Raw genomic sequence first — 16,126 nt, forward strand, 5'->3', positions numbered from 1 at the left:
ACTGTCGTGCTAAGACCAAGCAGTCCTAGGGGGCCAGGGTACCCCAGTGTCTTCTTCATTCTGCGTCTCTCTCCAACCCCCTCTATGACCTTGGCCAAAGGTCATAGTTTGGTTGGTTGGTTGACCAACTGAGGGACCTCTCTTTCCACAGCCACGCTTGGGTAGCCTACCCCGGGCCAGCCGGGGATCACCTGGTGCCAGGGCTTGCATCCCCTGCGTGCTTCATCCTCCTGGAAGGGGACAGAATGGTTGGTCCACACCCTAGGGTTCTGTTGACAGCCTGCCCATCTCTCCGGTGTCACCCAGCCTGGCCACCTGCGCTGGGCAGCTCCACCCAAGTGTGGACTCTCCCAGCATCTTCCTCTCCTGGTCTTCAATTAAATGCACCCCCGCCCCCCTAGGACACAATGTCTTTTGCAATCCCACCGGAGAATTCCAGATCAGTGGGAGAGAACCCCACCAGCAGCCCCCACTCCACCCTCAGCCCTTTGTCCTCCCAAGTCGGCCTGGGTCCTGTCCTACCTGGGTCCTCTCCTGAGAGCCTCTTCCTACCCAGCCAGTGTCGCCCCTCCGGCCCGCAGTCACCGGATTCAGGGAGCAAAGGGCTCTGCCAGGACCTGCACAGCCAGAGATCACACCCGAAACGAAGCAAGAGAGACGAGAGCAGCGCCACGCAGCCCTTCTCATCCTTCCCCCCACGACCCACCGAACCCGCTTTCTGACGTCTCGGCCCGTGCTTTTCGCACTCACTGCCTTTGTTACTGAGAGAACGAGGTTCCCCTGCAGGTGTGAGAAACACCACGGGGAGCCCCCTGTGCACCCACCGCCCAGCCTCTCCCAGAGGAAAGGTGCTGCATCGGGATACCCAGTGCGGACGCAGTCCGGCGATCTGGGTTTCTCCTTTTCCTTTGCTCATTTGTGAGTGTGAGTTCGAAGTTCCACGGCACCGATCTCGGGCGTGGGGGGCCCCCGGCCACCAGCCCAGATAACAGCTGGTTCTGTGTCCAGCACCAAGATCCGTCCCGCCGCCCTTCGGGAACCACGGCCGCCTCCTCCCCGTCCCCTCCCTGTCCGTCTATCCTCCTGTCCTTGAATTGTCCTTTCAAAACCGGCACATAAATGAACCATCCAGCGTCAGTGTTTTGGGATTGCTGGCGTCCTTCACTCTGCACACTTCTCTGGACAATCACTTGGTCATCGCGGGCACCGGGGCTTGTGCTGCTTTGCGCTGCGTCGTATCCACAGCAGCAGGCGCCACGGGCCGGCCTCCCCCTTCCCACCGCTGCCGCGCGGCCCCAAACTGCAAAAGCTTGGGGCGCCCCCTGCCCCCCACCGCCTCCTGGGACGCCTCGGTTCCCAAAGCGGGCCCTAAAGCCAGAGTCCGGGGGCAGGAGCCTGGTGGCAGCACGCAGGACAGCGCGGCCCTGGGGGCCCCTGGAAGCCAAGGGCGCGCTCAGCAGCGTCCCCGCGGTGTGTCCTTGGAGGCGCATAGGAGCCATCCCGTCTGCCGTCCGGCGCACCCTCGCTGGGGCAGCGGAGCTTTCCCTGGGTGCCAACCTCGGGCAGCGCGGCGGCACCGAGCGGGAGGAGCAGGCCCCCGGAGGCCCCTGCTCCCCGGCCTGGCTGGTGGCCCGCGGACTATGCAAACTAAGTGTTTGTCACCTCTGGCCACCTCCGGCCTCGCCTCGGCCTGCCATATCCAGACACGACTGCCCACAACCCAGCGGCGTAACTCAAACGTGGACCAGCCTGGGGCCCACGGGCCGTTGGCCCATCACCTCCCTTCCCCGGGGGCCCCAGGTCCCTTACCTGCCCAACAACGGCTCAGGGAGCACACACAAATAATCAAAACAAATAGTAATCATAAAGGGTGACATGTCCACTTGATGAAAGCTTATAACGGGAATCAAAACCGGGTTTTCAAAGAGTAGGTAATGCCACGAGAAAACTCTAGGATGCACGGTTGGTCTGGTCGGATGAAAACACAAGGTCAGGAAGCCTACAGGCACTTCCCATCCCGCTAAGCTCACCTCCCACGTCTCCTCCCAGAGGCTCCCCAGGGGGCCCCTCCCTCTGTTTTAATCAGGTGACTTCCCCAGGGTCCCCTAGCACCCCAGACACCCCCCAGCCCCAGCCTCTTGCCATCTCAAGGCCAAGCACTTGCTCTTTCAGGATGGGAGAAAAGGGCTGCCTTGTTCCAGTCCATGGCTTGAGACAGTTAATACATGTTTGATGCACTGATGGACTACGACCGTGGCTTTGGCTACAGAATAGGAATTAGATTATGACTCTATTTGGGGGAGAAAATGCATCACATATATATTAACATCCACATGAGTAAACAGCCTGGGGGGCTCAGTCGGTGAAGCATCTGCCTTCGGCTCAGGTCATGACCTCAGGGTCCTGGGATGGAGCCCTCCCTCTGCACTGGGCTCCCTGCTCAGCGGGGAGTCTGCTTCTCCCTCTCCCCCTGCACACCTCCCCACTCGCACTCACTTGCACTCTCTCAAATAAATAATTTTTTTTTTAAAAAAGACCTTGGGAGATTGTAAGCCAAACTACTTACAGGGGTTTTAAAACCCCAAGGAAAGAATTTCAGAGGAACTTTGCTTTCTACCTTGCATACTTTTGTATTGCTTGATAAAAACAAAGAAAGAAATTAAAAAAAAAAAAACCCTTCCTAACTTTCGTATTCAGAAAAAAAGTAATTTAATTTATTTTTTTTTTCTGTTAAAAAGCAGTTTCATTTAGAAAAATGCATAGGCAATACCAAATGATTAAAAATGCCTTTCTAGGGCATTTTCTCTCCTTTCTCAATTCTTTTCATTTATCTGAGTTATCCAAATTTTCTTTAAATATGTATCTATCAGGGACGCCTGGGTGGCTCAGTGGTTGAGCACCTGCCTTCGGTTCAGGGCATGATCCCGGGGTCCTGGGATCGAGTTCCCGCATTGGGCTCCCATGGGAAGCCTGCTTCTCCCTCTGCCTGTGTCTCTGCCCCTCTCAATCTGTGTCTCTTATGAATAAATAAAATCTTTTTAAAAAAATGTGTATCTAGGGCAGCCTGGGTGGCTCAGCGGTTTAGCGCCGCCTTCAGCCCAGGGTGTGATCCTGGGGTCCCAGGATCGATTCCCACATCAGGCTCCCTGCACGGAGCTTGCTTCTCCCTCTGCCTGTGTCTCTGCCTCTCTCTCTCTCTCTCTCTCTCTGTGTTTCTCATGAATAAATAAATTAAATTTTTTTTTTAAAAATGTGTATCTATTAGTCTTTTTTAAATGATAATTTTAAAGGGTATAACCAAATAAAAATATGGGGAAGGAGGAATTTACTTTGCATTTTCGGGAGCCACACAACAGGCCTGGCTCTTACTAAGCTTGCCGTTGACTCCACGTACTAGATCTCCTACGGTGCCCTGCTTGTTCTTCCTTGGCCTCCTCCTCACATCCCAACCGTGGGAGCAGGTGGGTTTTGCTTCCAGTGTTAGGGTGGGGCACCCAGCACAGCACTCACTCCCGACACAGATGGACACAATTGCTGGCACCCCACCAAGCCGGCCGTCCAGGTCCTAGTGACTCAGAATTAAGTCATCCGAGGTATTGGCCTTTCCCTCCCAGAAGGGTGTCATCTACAAAGCTGATAAGCAAACGTTCCGAGACTCCATCAGAATTGTTGGTAAACAAGAAATGGCACAGGAGGCAGGCAGGAGTTAGGAGCCGCCCCCAGGCTAACCGCACAGAGTGACAAAGGGACCCTCTTAGGCACGGTGGGTCGGTCGTTCAGCCAGACACGGATCTTCCAGACCTCGCTGGTCTTCCAGCCCCCGGGGACGCCACGACCCTGCAGATAGGAGAGAAGGCCTCGGACACAAAGGAGATGAACACAACACGAACTAGATAAAACCTATGCATATGGTAAGGCCTGTAAGGAGGCCAGGGAAATGTAAACAACCAGATTTGCTGGCCTGGGTAGGTGAGTCTTTTCTTTTTTTCATTTTAAAACTGCCTTCATGGCTATAATCATGTGTATAATAAATAAAGCCACATTTTGTTCAAAGGCTTGTTGAAATCACACCTCCCGCCAGTCTCCTGGTCAACCGGATGAGTAACTTCATCAAAAGGGGAAACCAGACGCGTTTGGTGCAAGAGGTTTTTGTGGACTTGGGTTGGCGCCTGGTGCTCACCACTCTCTGCTTAATAACGTGTTCCCGTATTTTGCTGGGGATGTGCATCAATCACCATCATCTTTGGAATACAACTGTATAATGGCTTTGCGGTTAAGATCTAGGCTTTGAAGTCATGCAGATCTGGGTTGGAACCCTTGTTCTGCCTCTAATTGCCTTTGGGTCATCATGCAAACCCTCTGAGCCTCAGTATTCTCATCTGTAAATAGGGCTGCCCCCCCCCCCCAAGGGTTGGTGTGAGACTAGAGAGGGATGATGAGCTGAAATACACCTATTCGGTGACGGGTAGAAAGGTCTGTTACCATATTCTGCTCTACTTCTCCCCCAACATCACCACCTCAGGGAAACAAAGGCTCCAAGATTTGAACCAGTTTGCCAACTGCCCCCAAGGAACCCAAGGATTCCATTGCTAACCCTGGGCAGAATTTAGCAAATTCAGAAAATACTAGATTCCAAGATAGAAATTTTAGTAAAGACCTGCTTCTGGAAAGTCCTTAACAAAGAAAAAGAGTCAATTGATGTTCGAGAACTCCGAACTAACCGCAGACACCTTCTCACCCCTGCCAGCCTGAGCGAGAATTCTGAGCAGCCCAGGCGTTTCCATTGCCACCTACGAACTGCGAGCTGGCCATTGTAATCATGGTAAGCCCCCAGCATCTCAGAAGCAACTAAGGGGAGGAGAAATCCAGTTTCTTGCCCAAATCAAACTAATTCTTTCCCGTCATAAGCCAGCCGGGCCTGAGCTCCGCGGACGGACAGCCCTGTCTTGGCACCCTCGCGGTCTAGTAGAGTAAGCAGAGCCAGACCACCAGGCTTCAAATTCCAGTCCCACTCGGACGTCAGGCAAGTTCTTAGCTCTCTGTGCTCCCACTTCCCTCACCTATGAAGGGAAGTAATACTGCTAAGAGGCGTGATTCACGGAATATGTCCCACAGATGCTAGCAGTGATCTGAACACTCCGTCCTGAAGACGTGGCCCTTGGCTGAGGGGCTCGGCCACACTCTCTTCCTCTAAGAACAGACTTTCTCTCTTGGGAGAGACATGAGCCAAAAGTGTGGGCAGAACCAGAGGCCACAGGAGGAACTGACACCACGGGAACTCCAGCACCCAAGGGGCCACCGGCCACCGCAGCACAGACCGCCACCTGCCCCGGGAGCAAAGCATGAGAGGCTCAGGTGGGGTGAGGATGTGGCGCCGCCACCAGCAAGCCGGCTCGGGGCCGACCCACCCACGGGCGTCCCCACGGCTTTAGACGGCCCGGGCCTCTGACTGGGGCAGCCGGCAGGCTAGGGTGGCTTTCTCCGCCTGTTTTCCCATCTCCCAAATGAGGCCACGAAGGTCCAGGCCTTCCCGGGGCCGAGGGCAGCAGGGAGGCCCTCCTGGAGTAGCCAGGCTCCCTGTTCATTCACAGCACCTGGGGGGCGAGTCCCCCCTAAAGAGCCATCCGGGTTCATCACTGCCCACCTCGCTGCTCCTCCCTGCCCCCCTGTGCACACCTTCCTCTGAGAGAGCCCAGCACGTGCTCAAGAGAACCCAGAAAGGAGGGAGTTTTTTTTTAAGTTTTGTTTTGAAGGGGGGTGGGGGGGCAGGAGGAAGAGGAGAATGAGGAATCGGTCGTAGTGGTTGTGGGCACACATTTCCTTTCCATAGAAGGGTCTTCCTTGGGCAGCCCAGGTGGCTCAGCAGTTTAGCGCCGCCTTCAGCACAGGGCCTGATCCTGGAGACCCAGGATCGAGTCCCGCATCGGGCTCCCTGCATGGAGCATGCTTCTCCCTCTGCCTGTGTCTCTGCCTCTCTCTCTGTGTGTCTCTCATGAATAAATGGATAAAATCTTTAAAAAAAAAAAAAAAGGGGGGGGGTCTTTCCCATAGAAGCTGCTGTGCAAAGAGAGGTCTCATTCCCCAAAACTCCTCAGAGAGCCCCTGCGTTCAGCAGCACAGGCCGGCCCTGCTGGGAGGCCAGTCCCCACCACCGGCCCGGTTCCTGGCCTCCGCGGGCCTCCCACCAAGACGACACCACCTTCCTGTTTGTCACCAGGCCTCTTCCAGCTCAGAGATCCAAACTGTGTACCTACACACTGCAACTTACAGAGGGCTCGGACGGGAAGTGTCCCTTTCCATCCTTGCAACGAGTCTATACCATGCATGTCATCCCCATTTCATAGTTACAGAAACTGAGGCTTCCAAAGATTAGGTCACATCTCTGAGGTCACCGGCCAGCAGAGGGGAGGCACCGGGTCCTGGCTTCACGCTGGACACTCCGGCCACCACATCACAATGGCCTACTTGCCCCAACTCCTCTACCCTGCCCCTTCGAGCGTGGGTTAGCTGTCTCTAAGTGCCCGCCCTGGGCTCCTCTGGAGTCTAGGACTTAGCACACCCACAGAACTGAACTCCCGAACCCCTGGGCCTTCGCCTTAAGCAAGGGCTCGATGGCTGGAGTCTTTCTCGCTGTTATCATCCAGCCTGGCCTGGCGCGTGCTCGGGCCGTGGGTATCTAATAAATATTTGGTACAGGGATGAGTGAATGTCTGACTAGTTAATAAAGAGATGACTCTCTGAACAGCCAGAGCCGCACAGCCTACCCCCCACACCTGATTTCCCAATCGTGGCCTCCATGTGCCTAGGGAATACGAGTCCTACCCAGGGCGGGCACTCGAGAAGGCACCAGTGGATGTCACGGCACCTTTCACAGCTCCATCAAATATTCCACACTCAGTGAGGCAGGCTCCCTGGCTCTTCCTGGTGGCCACGATAGTTGGCATCTGCACACCTGCTCTCGTGCAGGGAAGGCTCACACAGTCCCCAGACATCAGGGTCCTGGGGACAGTAGGGAAACCTAAGGTGGCCCCTTCCTGCTTGATGGGAACAGCTTGGGCTGGGGCGAGGGCCACAGTCCTTGGGAAAGATGCTGCCATATACACAAGAACCTCCAGACAGAACTCTTCTCCGTCCGTGCAGGAATGGAAGTAGCCAGAACCCAGAACTCAAAAGCACTGGTTCCCCTTTGGGGCTCAGCACGACCTGGCTGGGCTCTGCTGATGGGGTGAAATCAGGGGCAGCAGCTGTACCTCCTGGTCGGGGAACGTGTCAAGGCCGAGTCTGCAGACCCTGACTGCAAACACTGCAAGGTGATCCAGGGAGCAAGCTTCCTGCTAAGGCATGGGATGGGAAGGAGTACGTGAAGCCTTCCTGGAGGCATGGAAGTGAGCCTTGGGCACAGTTGGCTACTTTCTTCAGGACCCACTGCATCACGTCGAATTTTTGCACGTCTTAGCAGGACTCTCGGGACTGTCACTTCCTTAAGGGAAGCAGTGCTATCTTGTCTTGGAGAACCTTCCCTCCAACAGTGCCGGGCCCGGGACTAGCCTCGGAGCTGGTTCAGTAGAACTTGGCAGGAGAGAGGACAAAGAGTGATCCATGTGAAGGAAAATCGCAGAATCAGGGAAGAGGGAAGAACCCGATGGAAGAGGGAATGTGTGAGCCTCGCAGAAGATGAGCAAACCGGCAGGGACCAAGGGGAAAAGTAAGCAAGGGCTTGCAGGTGACAAGAGAGAGCTGGCTGTGGTGGCTCAGAGCGAGGCAAGGAGCCCCAGGCTCCGCCCCTGGGCGCCAAGACTGGCAAATCCCAGAAAGGGAAGTGGAGGGGGGGAAAAAAAACCCAAAAAACCCCAGCCCAGCCCCGAAATAACAAACACCAAACAGCAGGCCCCCCACTGCGGAGGCGGGAGGCTAGAGGCCCAGCAGGCAGTTATCAAGGATTCGTAAACACGGCACTTACAGAAGGGAAAATAAAGGCGGGCACGGGGTGGATGGGCCTCCAGCAGGGAGGCTGCGCGGGAAGGCCCGGGCCTCCAGGCTGGCCGCCCTGACTGCGCTGCTTCTTTCCACACAGGAAGTCAGGTGTGGAGGAAACAAGGCGGCCAGGGGAGCCGCTCTGGGGTCTGGCTAGCCGCCGCGGCCCCCAGAGCTGGTCTTCTGCAAACTCCCGGGGTCACCCCGCCAACAGGGGAGAGACCGGCTTCAGGGACCTACGAGGTCTGGCCCGGCCGCCCGACGGCGCAGCGCGGGGCAGCGGGAGGTCCCGGACCCGCTGCGGAGGGACCGACCCCGACGCCGCAGGGAGGAAGCTGCCTCCCAGGGCGCCCCGCCCGCTGCGCCCACGGTGCCCGCCCTGACCTGGGGAGCCCTGGGGCCCGGGGTCGCAGCGACGGTGCGGGGGCCTGGCCGGGCCGCCTTCAGGGGGCCCCCCGCGTCCTGGGGCTCCCGGGCTCGCTGCTGGGTCGGTCGCACCAGGGACCCTCCGCGGGCGCAGCCCCCACCCGCGGCCTCGGCCCCGGCAGCACCTGCGGACCGGCCCGGCCCCCCGGGAGCCCCCTCGCGGGCCGCAGGGGCGCGGCGCCTCCGCCCGGCCCCGACGTGCGCCCCGAGCCCAGCGCCGGACCGCGGACGCCCGCCTGGCCCGACCCGGGGCGGAGCGCGCCGCTCGGCGGGGACCGGGGCGCAGGCACCCGTCCGACAGGAAAGTCCACCTGCCGGGCCGCCCGGGCCGGGGGCAGCCGAGCGGGGCCCTCGCCGGGCTCAGCGGGCAACGCGGCCCCGGGGCGCTCGGCGCGGCCCCGCCCCTGCGCCCCCCGCGCCCCCCCGCCCCGCGCCCCTGACCCCGCGCCCCGCGCCCACCTCGGGCCGCGCGCTGTACTTGAGGCCGGCGCGGAGGTCCTGGCGGCCGCGCTCGCCCTTGAGGGCGCGGCTGCTCTTCATGGTCCCGGTGGCGGGTCGCGAGTCTCAGCGGCGCGGGCCCCGCGGGCGGCCGCCTGCCATCGCCGTGGGCGCTCGGGGCGCGCGGGGGGCGCGCGGGGGCGGGCGGGGGCTGCGCAGGTGCGCGGGGGGGCGCAGGGGGGCGCGAGGTGCGCGGGGGGGCGCGGGGGGCGCTCGGGGGCGCGGGGGGGCGCGCAGGAGGCGCTCGGGGGCGCGGGGTGCGCTCGGGGGCGCGGGGGCAGGGTGCGCGCAGGCCGAGCCGAGTTCCGGTCGCAGCCCCGCGTGCGGCCGCCGGCGGTCCTCTCGCGCTCGCTCTTCCTGTCCCGGGCAGGTAGTTTCAGGGTGTGGCCTCCCCGGGCCCGCCCCGCCCCGCCCCGCCCCGCCCCGCCCCTCGCGGGCCCGCCCTCTCTCCCGCCCTCCCGCCGCGCGCGGGCCCCGCGCCCCCCACCCCACCCCCACCCCCAGCCCGGGGACCCGAAGCTGACGGACACGGAGACCCGGCGACCTGCCTGGCGGCGGCCCCTCCCCAACCGCGCCGCCCGCCCGGGTCCCGGGGAGGGACCTAGCAGCCCGCCCTCCCTCTCCCCCTCCCTCTCCCCCTCCCCCTCCCTCTCCCCCTCCCTCTCCCCCTCCCGGAGGTGACCCCTTGCGCTGGGAGACCACGGCCGCCGCCTCCTTGATGCCACCGGGCTTCCGCTCCCTCCCTCAGGCATCTGCAATCTCTCCCCACCGTGCTACGTGACCGGGTCTCAATTACAACCCTTCCAAACCCAAACAAGAACCACCACCGGCCCTAGACCCGGCCTCCGCCTCCACCGCTGCCGGCCTTCCTGGCGGCCGCCTCTGCCCTCCGCCGGGAGGCCCTGCCTGGGCCGTCCAGCCGCCCCGGGGTGGGTGACCAGGACTCCCGTTGCTCCACCAGGTGCGGTCTTACCTGTTCCCAGCATCCTCACCTGTTTGCCGCGCCCCATACTCTTGATCCCAAGCTCAGATGCTCCCCTTCCCTGGATTCCGTGGTCCTCCTCTCTGGCCCCTGAATGTCAAGGTTCCCAAAGTTGTCTCTTGGGCCTCCTCCCTTTTTTCCCTACGCTTTCTTGCCAGGTCGTCTAAGGGCTTCAAGTAGGTAAATCTGCTTTCCTAATATTGACATCATGAAGGAGCGCCGCGTCTCCACTGAGAGCTGCTTGGGAACTTCTCCGTTTGTGAGCTACTGGTGTGACACGCTCAACAAATATTACCGAGCACATATTATATGCTCAGCACTGTCCTAGGTGCTGGGAAACAGGAGTAAGCAAAAGTAAAAAGTCCCGCTCTGCAAACTTCCTTCCCAGACGTGGCCGCCTTCCACTCTGTCGCCGGGCTGTAGTGGCAGTGGCCTAGCCTCAGAATCTGGGATTCTCTTGGACTCCCCATCCTCTTACACTTTGCATCTAATTAGTTCCAAATCTGACCAAGTCTTTCTCTCCAGGAGCAGATAAGTTTAGCCCTTTTTTTCCTCCCCCTTTAGAGACCCCTTGATGGCAAGCCCTCATCACCTGGTTCCTGGATGTGTGTGAGCAGTGACAGGATCTCCTGTGTGCTCCCCCCCTAAGCCCCCCTGTACCCGGCAACCAAGTTGCTCTTCCTAAGCCACGGCTTCTGCAAACCCTTCTGGATCCCATCCGACCTCCTTAGCATGGCTTTCACGGTGTGATCTGTCTTCCTTTGCAACCCTGCCTCCCAGCAGGCCTCTCTGGGCCCTGTCTCTGCAAGCAGACTTTCTGATACGCACCTTTCCTCATGCTCCTTGTGCATGGAAAAGCACTTCTCCTTCACACTCGTCTCTGAGCATTGGGACAAAAGTCACTCACGGGAGTCATGAGTGTGTTGTCATTGTTCACCTAGTGTTTTTAGCTTTCTGCCCTCTGGGCACAGGCTGGGATTTCGCTCCCTCCCCTTTGAAGTTAGGTGTGGTCCTATGGCTAGCTGTGGACAAGGAAATGTTCAATGAGGAGGTAAACACCGCTTCCAGGTGGGAGCATAAGGAAGTGACACACAGGGGCGCCTCGGAGGCCCCGTGGGCTTGCCTTGGGCTCAGGTCATGATTCCCGAGTCCCGGGAGCAAGCCCTGCATCGCATCAGGCCCCCTGCTCAGTGAGGAGTCTGCTTCTTCCTCTGCTTCTGCCCCTCTCCCCACTCATGCTCTCTCTCAAATAAATAAATAAAATCTTAAAAAAAAAAAAAAAAGGAAGTAATACACGATTCCGTGCCCTCTTCCGCAATGAAGTACATGTTGAGACAAAAACCTCCCGTCACCCTGTGATCCAAAGTGGCTGCAGTGAGCGGAGACTCTTGCTAATGGCCATGGGCTGTAGAGCATGAATGAGAAGCAAACTTTGGGGATGTTAAGTGCTTTTTTTTTTGCTTGTGCTTTTATCATGGAATGTATCACCTTTTCTTTGCATTGCTGTCAGGGTCTCACTCACCTCTGAGTGTCAGAGCACACCAGCACAGTAACTCGTGTCAATTTAATAAATGGAAAAATAAGCCTGCCCCTGTGCAGAGAAAAGCATTCCAAAGCTAACCAGGAGATATCAAAAATAATTTTCTGCATATTGGGACAAAGTCACCTCCAGTCCTTTGTAGGCACCACGGTTGCCAAGGACGCAACAGCCTCGAGTTAGTGCCAGGTGATTGAAAGTCAGCCAGACCCGAGGTACCGTGAGTGAGATGGCACACGTGGCACTAAAACCTGTTGTGCTGCTGCAAAAGGAGTGTCTCGTGTCATCTCCCAGGCTCCTAGAGCATCGTCTCTTATCTCGTGGAGCTAACACATGCCTTGCCCACGGAAGGCCCTCGGTGCTATTGAACGCAGTGCGTACGCAGTGCATTTTCCAGGTTCAGAGGAAGCGATGCAGCCCAGGACCCTTCTCTACGGTCACTGAGTCGTGACCACGTACATTAAACGGACTCGGTTTACTCCTCATAAAATTCTATCATGTGAGATAAATGCTAACGCTTTTATTCCTAGACTGTACGGGAAGAAAGCCAACAGCAGGCAGCCCGAAGGATGTAGCCAGGTTCTCACGCTCGTAAGGGGCAAATCCAGACTCAAACCTAGATTTTGGTCTGAGGCCCGGGTCATTTGCTACGACGACCAACTCTCAGAGCCACCGTCATCCCCCTGCCGGCCCCGAACCCTCCCGCCAAAGCTGCCACTATGGCCTGGGCCTGCCCCACGCTGCCCCCGGGACTCTGCTGGGCAAGTCAGGCCTGTGGCCCTGGGACCCCCGAGCCACTCAGAGCTTGTACCAGAGCGACCTGACCACAGGCCAAGACGCTGGCTTCCACGGGGGATAACGTGGGGGAGGGAGAGGGGCCACCAGGTAGACTCAGCCGCACCCCCCGCTGAAGCAGACTGTGCAGGCCGGCCGCCAGGCCCCCTAAGGACAAGCGTGGACGTGGGGAGGTCGGAAGGTGGAGCAGGTGTGCGGGTCGCGCAGCCGTCACCTGCGGGCGTGTCTGCACCTGCCGGATGGCGGGTACCTACGGGTCCTGGCGCCACCTTTGCTTCGGGGCCGCTGCGGCTGAGGCTCGCCTGGGGGAGAAGGTGCGAGAGCTGGTCCGTGGCCCGACGTGGTCTTGCCTTCGCCCCGCGTGACCGCTTCACCCACCCCGTCTCCTTCTCCCGCGGGCACCCCGATTCAGCGGACGTAGCACCCTGTGGACCCTCCTCCAGGCACCCCGATCTCTTCTTCCCCAGTCCTCCCGGACCCTGGCACGCCCCTCAGCCACAGCTTGTCGTGGCCCGAGCTCTTCGGGTGTCCTTGCAGGAAGGGGCGAGCGAGGCCGGCCCACGAAGCTGGGCGCTGTCGGTAGATCAGGCCCTTGCTCAGGCTTCTGCTCTTGGGTTTCTGCATATACTATTTAAGAATACAAGTGTGGGCAACCCGGTTGGCGCAGCAGTTTAGCGCCGCCTTCGGCCCAGAGCGTGACCCTGGAGACCCAGGATCGAGTCCCGCATCAGGCTCCCTGCATGGAGCCTGCTTCTCCCTCTGCCTGTGTCTTTGCCCCTATCTCTCTCTCTCTCTCTCCATCAGTCATGAATAAATAAATAATCTTTAAAAAAAACTACAAGTGGTTTTGTGGTTTTTTTTTTTAAGATTATTTATTTATTTATTGAGACACAGAGAGAGGCAGAGACCCAGGCAGAGGGAGAAGCGGGCTCCATGCAGGGAGCCCAACGTGGGACTCGATCCCGGGTCTCCAGGATCAGGCCCTGGGCTGCAGGCAGCATTAAACCTCTGCACCACTGGGGCTGACCCCCCCAAAAAAATCTTTAAAAAAAAAAGAATATAAGTGGTTTTGTGGGTTTTTTTTTTAAAGATTTTATTTATGTATTTGACAGAGAGAGAGTTAGTGAGCACGAGCAGGGGCGGCAGGCAGAGGGAGGGGGAGAAGCAGGCTCCCTGCTGAGCAAGGAGCCCGATGTGAGGCTCAACCCCAGGACCCCGGGGTTGTGACCTGAGCTATGGCAGATGCTTAACCCACTGAGCCACCCAGGCACCCCAAGAATAAGAATATGTACTTCAGGGGCACCTGGGTGGCTCAGCGGTTGGGCGTCTGCCTTCGGCCCAGGGCATAATCCTGGGGTCCTGGGATCAAGTCCCACATCTGGCTCCCTAGATGGAGCATGCTTCTCCCTTCTGCCTGTGTCTCTGCCTCTCTCTCTGTGTGTCTCATGAATAAATAAAAATCTTTTTTTAAGGCAGCCCCGGTGGCGCAGTGGTTTAGTGCCGCCCGCAGCCCAGGGCATGATCTGGAGACCCTGGATCGAGTCCCACGTCAGGCTCTCTGCATGGAGCCTGCTTCTCCCTCCTCCTGTGTCTCTGCCTCTCTCTCTCTCTGCATCTCTATGAATAAATAAATAAAATCTTTTTAAAAAATCTTTTTTTAAAAAAAGAATATGTACTTCATATGTCACAATTTTGTAAGAATTAGACCAAATGGGTCTAATTTAACGACACAAGGTTCCACTTGCTCCGCCTGCCCTCAGGAGGTGGACCTGAAATGATTGCAGAGAAGGGTCTGGGCCGGCATGATTTCCTCTCAATCTGGGATGGCATTAAGTGCCCTGCACGTGTATTGCATTCGAATGATAGCACTCAGGGCCTTCTGTGTGCAGGGCATTTATTAGCTCCAGAGATAAAACGTGATGCTCTAGGAACCCAGGCAACAAAAGGAGACGCTCCTTTCCTAGCAGCACAGTGGGTTATTTTATTATTTTATTTATATTTTATTTTATTTTTTATTTTATTTTTAGGTAAGCTCTAGGCCCAGTGTGGGACTTGAACTCATGACCCTGAGAAAAAGAGTCATGTGCCCTATGGGCTGAGCCACCCAGGCTCCCCTTTTTCAAATACAGTTGCTCTTTTTCATTTTGGAGGGAAGATTACTTCATACGTGGTGGTGTGTTCACATCTGGCTGTCTCTTGTATTCCCAGCGTCATGTTTAGATTCTAAATTCAGGAAATGTGAACGGTAACATTTCAGTTTATCATGCCTTGTTTATTTGCTGACTGAAATACCTCTGCTAGGGGAAAATTTCCATCTACATAGTTAGCCAGTGGTAACATTTGTGTTGGAAAGAAAGGATACAGGCCTGAGTCTTTCCCTTTACTTAGCCGCTCTCAAAATCGTTCAATTCCCTAGCATCTTCCAAAAGGACCAGTTGGTGTCTGTTTGCTTGTTTTTGTGTTTCTATGAATTCTTGGATTTTTATTTTTTTAGCATGTACTTTTTTTTTTTTTTAAAGATTTTACTTATTTGATAGAGAATGAGCAAGAGAGAGAGAAAGAATGACCAGATAGTGGGGGAGGTGGAGGAGAAGCAAACTCCTTGCTGAGCAGGGAGCCTGATGTGGAACTTGATCCCAGGACCCCAGGATCATGACCTGAGCTGAAGGCAGACGCTTAATCAACTGAGTCACCCAGGCGCCCAATTCTTGGATTTTTGAATATATATACTATGTTTTGGCTCATTGTCATTTTTATGCTTAGTGATGTTCAAATTGAGGAGTCTCTTCTTCTTTTTTTTCCTTTTTAAAGTCAGCTCCACACCCAGCATGCGGCCCAATGTGGAGCCCGAACTCGTGACCCTGAGATCAAGACCTGAACTAAGACCAAGCATCGAACACTTAACCAGCTGAGCCATCCAGCCGCCCCAAATGGGAGCTCTTCCAGTTGGCTGTGACTTTGGCCCCCATTGTACTCATCATTGATCATTTATTTGCTTCCTGGTAAGATGTTCCAGGTTCTTCTCACATATTCATTCCTGGCCCAGACATGCAATCGCCACTCCTTCAAGACATCCTAGTGCCTTTTTTAGTGAGAAATGATATTTCGAGACAATCACCTGGGTGCAAGGAATATTTATCATTACTGAGTTGGTCACTGCTTCTGGGGCTTTTGGTGGTGGACAAAGCTAGGAATTTTTTAAAGAGATAAAATTCAAATTCATATTGATATTTCCAATTCAAATTAAGGACCACAGGGTATCGACAGAACTTATTCTATCAGTCTTGTCTTCCCCCACACTTGTTCCCATGTCACTTTCCCCCCCATCTTCTTTGTTAAATGAAGGTCACAGTACAATTTTCTCCTTAGACTTCAGTGACTTTGTTTTTAATGGAGTTTTTGTCAACTTGCCAGTTGATAAACAACAGAATACTCTGAGAAGAAAAAAAAAAGAGGAAATTATTAATCTTATGAAGTTCCTAGAGCCTCTGGGAGGGCTAGAGAGGCAAGAGGGGAGGAGACGCAATAGGGAACCAGACCAGCCCAGGCCCAGGGCCACCCAGGCCGCCCCTGCCACCTGGTCCAGGGCGACACCACTACAGTTCATCCCAGCGAGACTCACCCTGTGCGCAGGTAATGCTACCCCTGCTGCGCCCAAGCCGCCTGCCTCTACTGTTACTCTAACCAGAGAGTGACCTGTGTCCTTTCTTTGTTCGCTCTTGAATAAGTCCCTGTGAGTGCATCTCACTGGCGATCCTAAGTTCGCTCTGTGCCCTACCTACCAGCCAGCGGAGAAGTCGAGCTCTGCGTCCCGGCCTGGGGAGCCAGGACTGTTTACATGGAAACCCTCCACATATAGGAGGGCTGCTCAAAAGAGCCCCTGGTGTCTATACGCAATTGCAGGTGCTCTGAGC

The 16,126-nt window shown here is 56.4% G+C and overlaps 1 protein-coding gene across 1 annotated transcript in view; it reads right to left on the minus strand.

The window, feature by feature from the left end:
- ST14 (ST14 transmembrane serine protease matriptase) overlaps positions 1-8,998 on the minus strand; it is a 36,531-nt gene extending 27,533 nt beyond the window's left edge. Inside the window, exon 1 of the mRNA XM_038535630.1 lies at positions 8,860-8,998. Within this exon, the coding sequence (XP_038391558.1) occupies positions 8,860-8,940 (81 nt within the window). The 5' untranslated portion in view covers positions 8,941-8,998. The remainder of the gene's footprint in view (positions 1-8,859) is intronic.
- Positions 8,999-16,126: the final 7,128 nt, after the last annotated feature.

Source organism: Canis lupus, chromosome 5 (assembly GCF_011100685.1).
Source record: "Canis lupus familiaris isolate Mischka breed German Shepherd chromosome 5, alternate assembly UU_Cfam_GSD_1.0, whole genome shotgun sequence".
Lineage (NCBI taxonomy): Eukaryota > Metazoa > Chordata > Mammalia > Carnivora > Canidae > Canis > Canis lupus.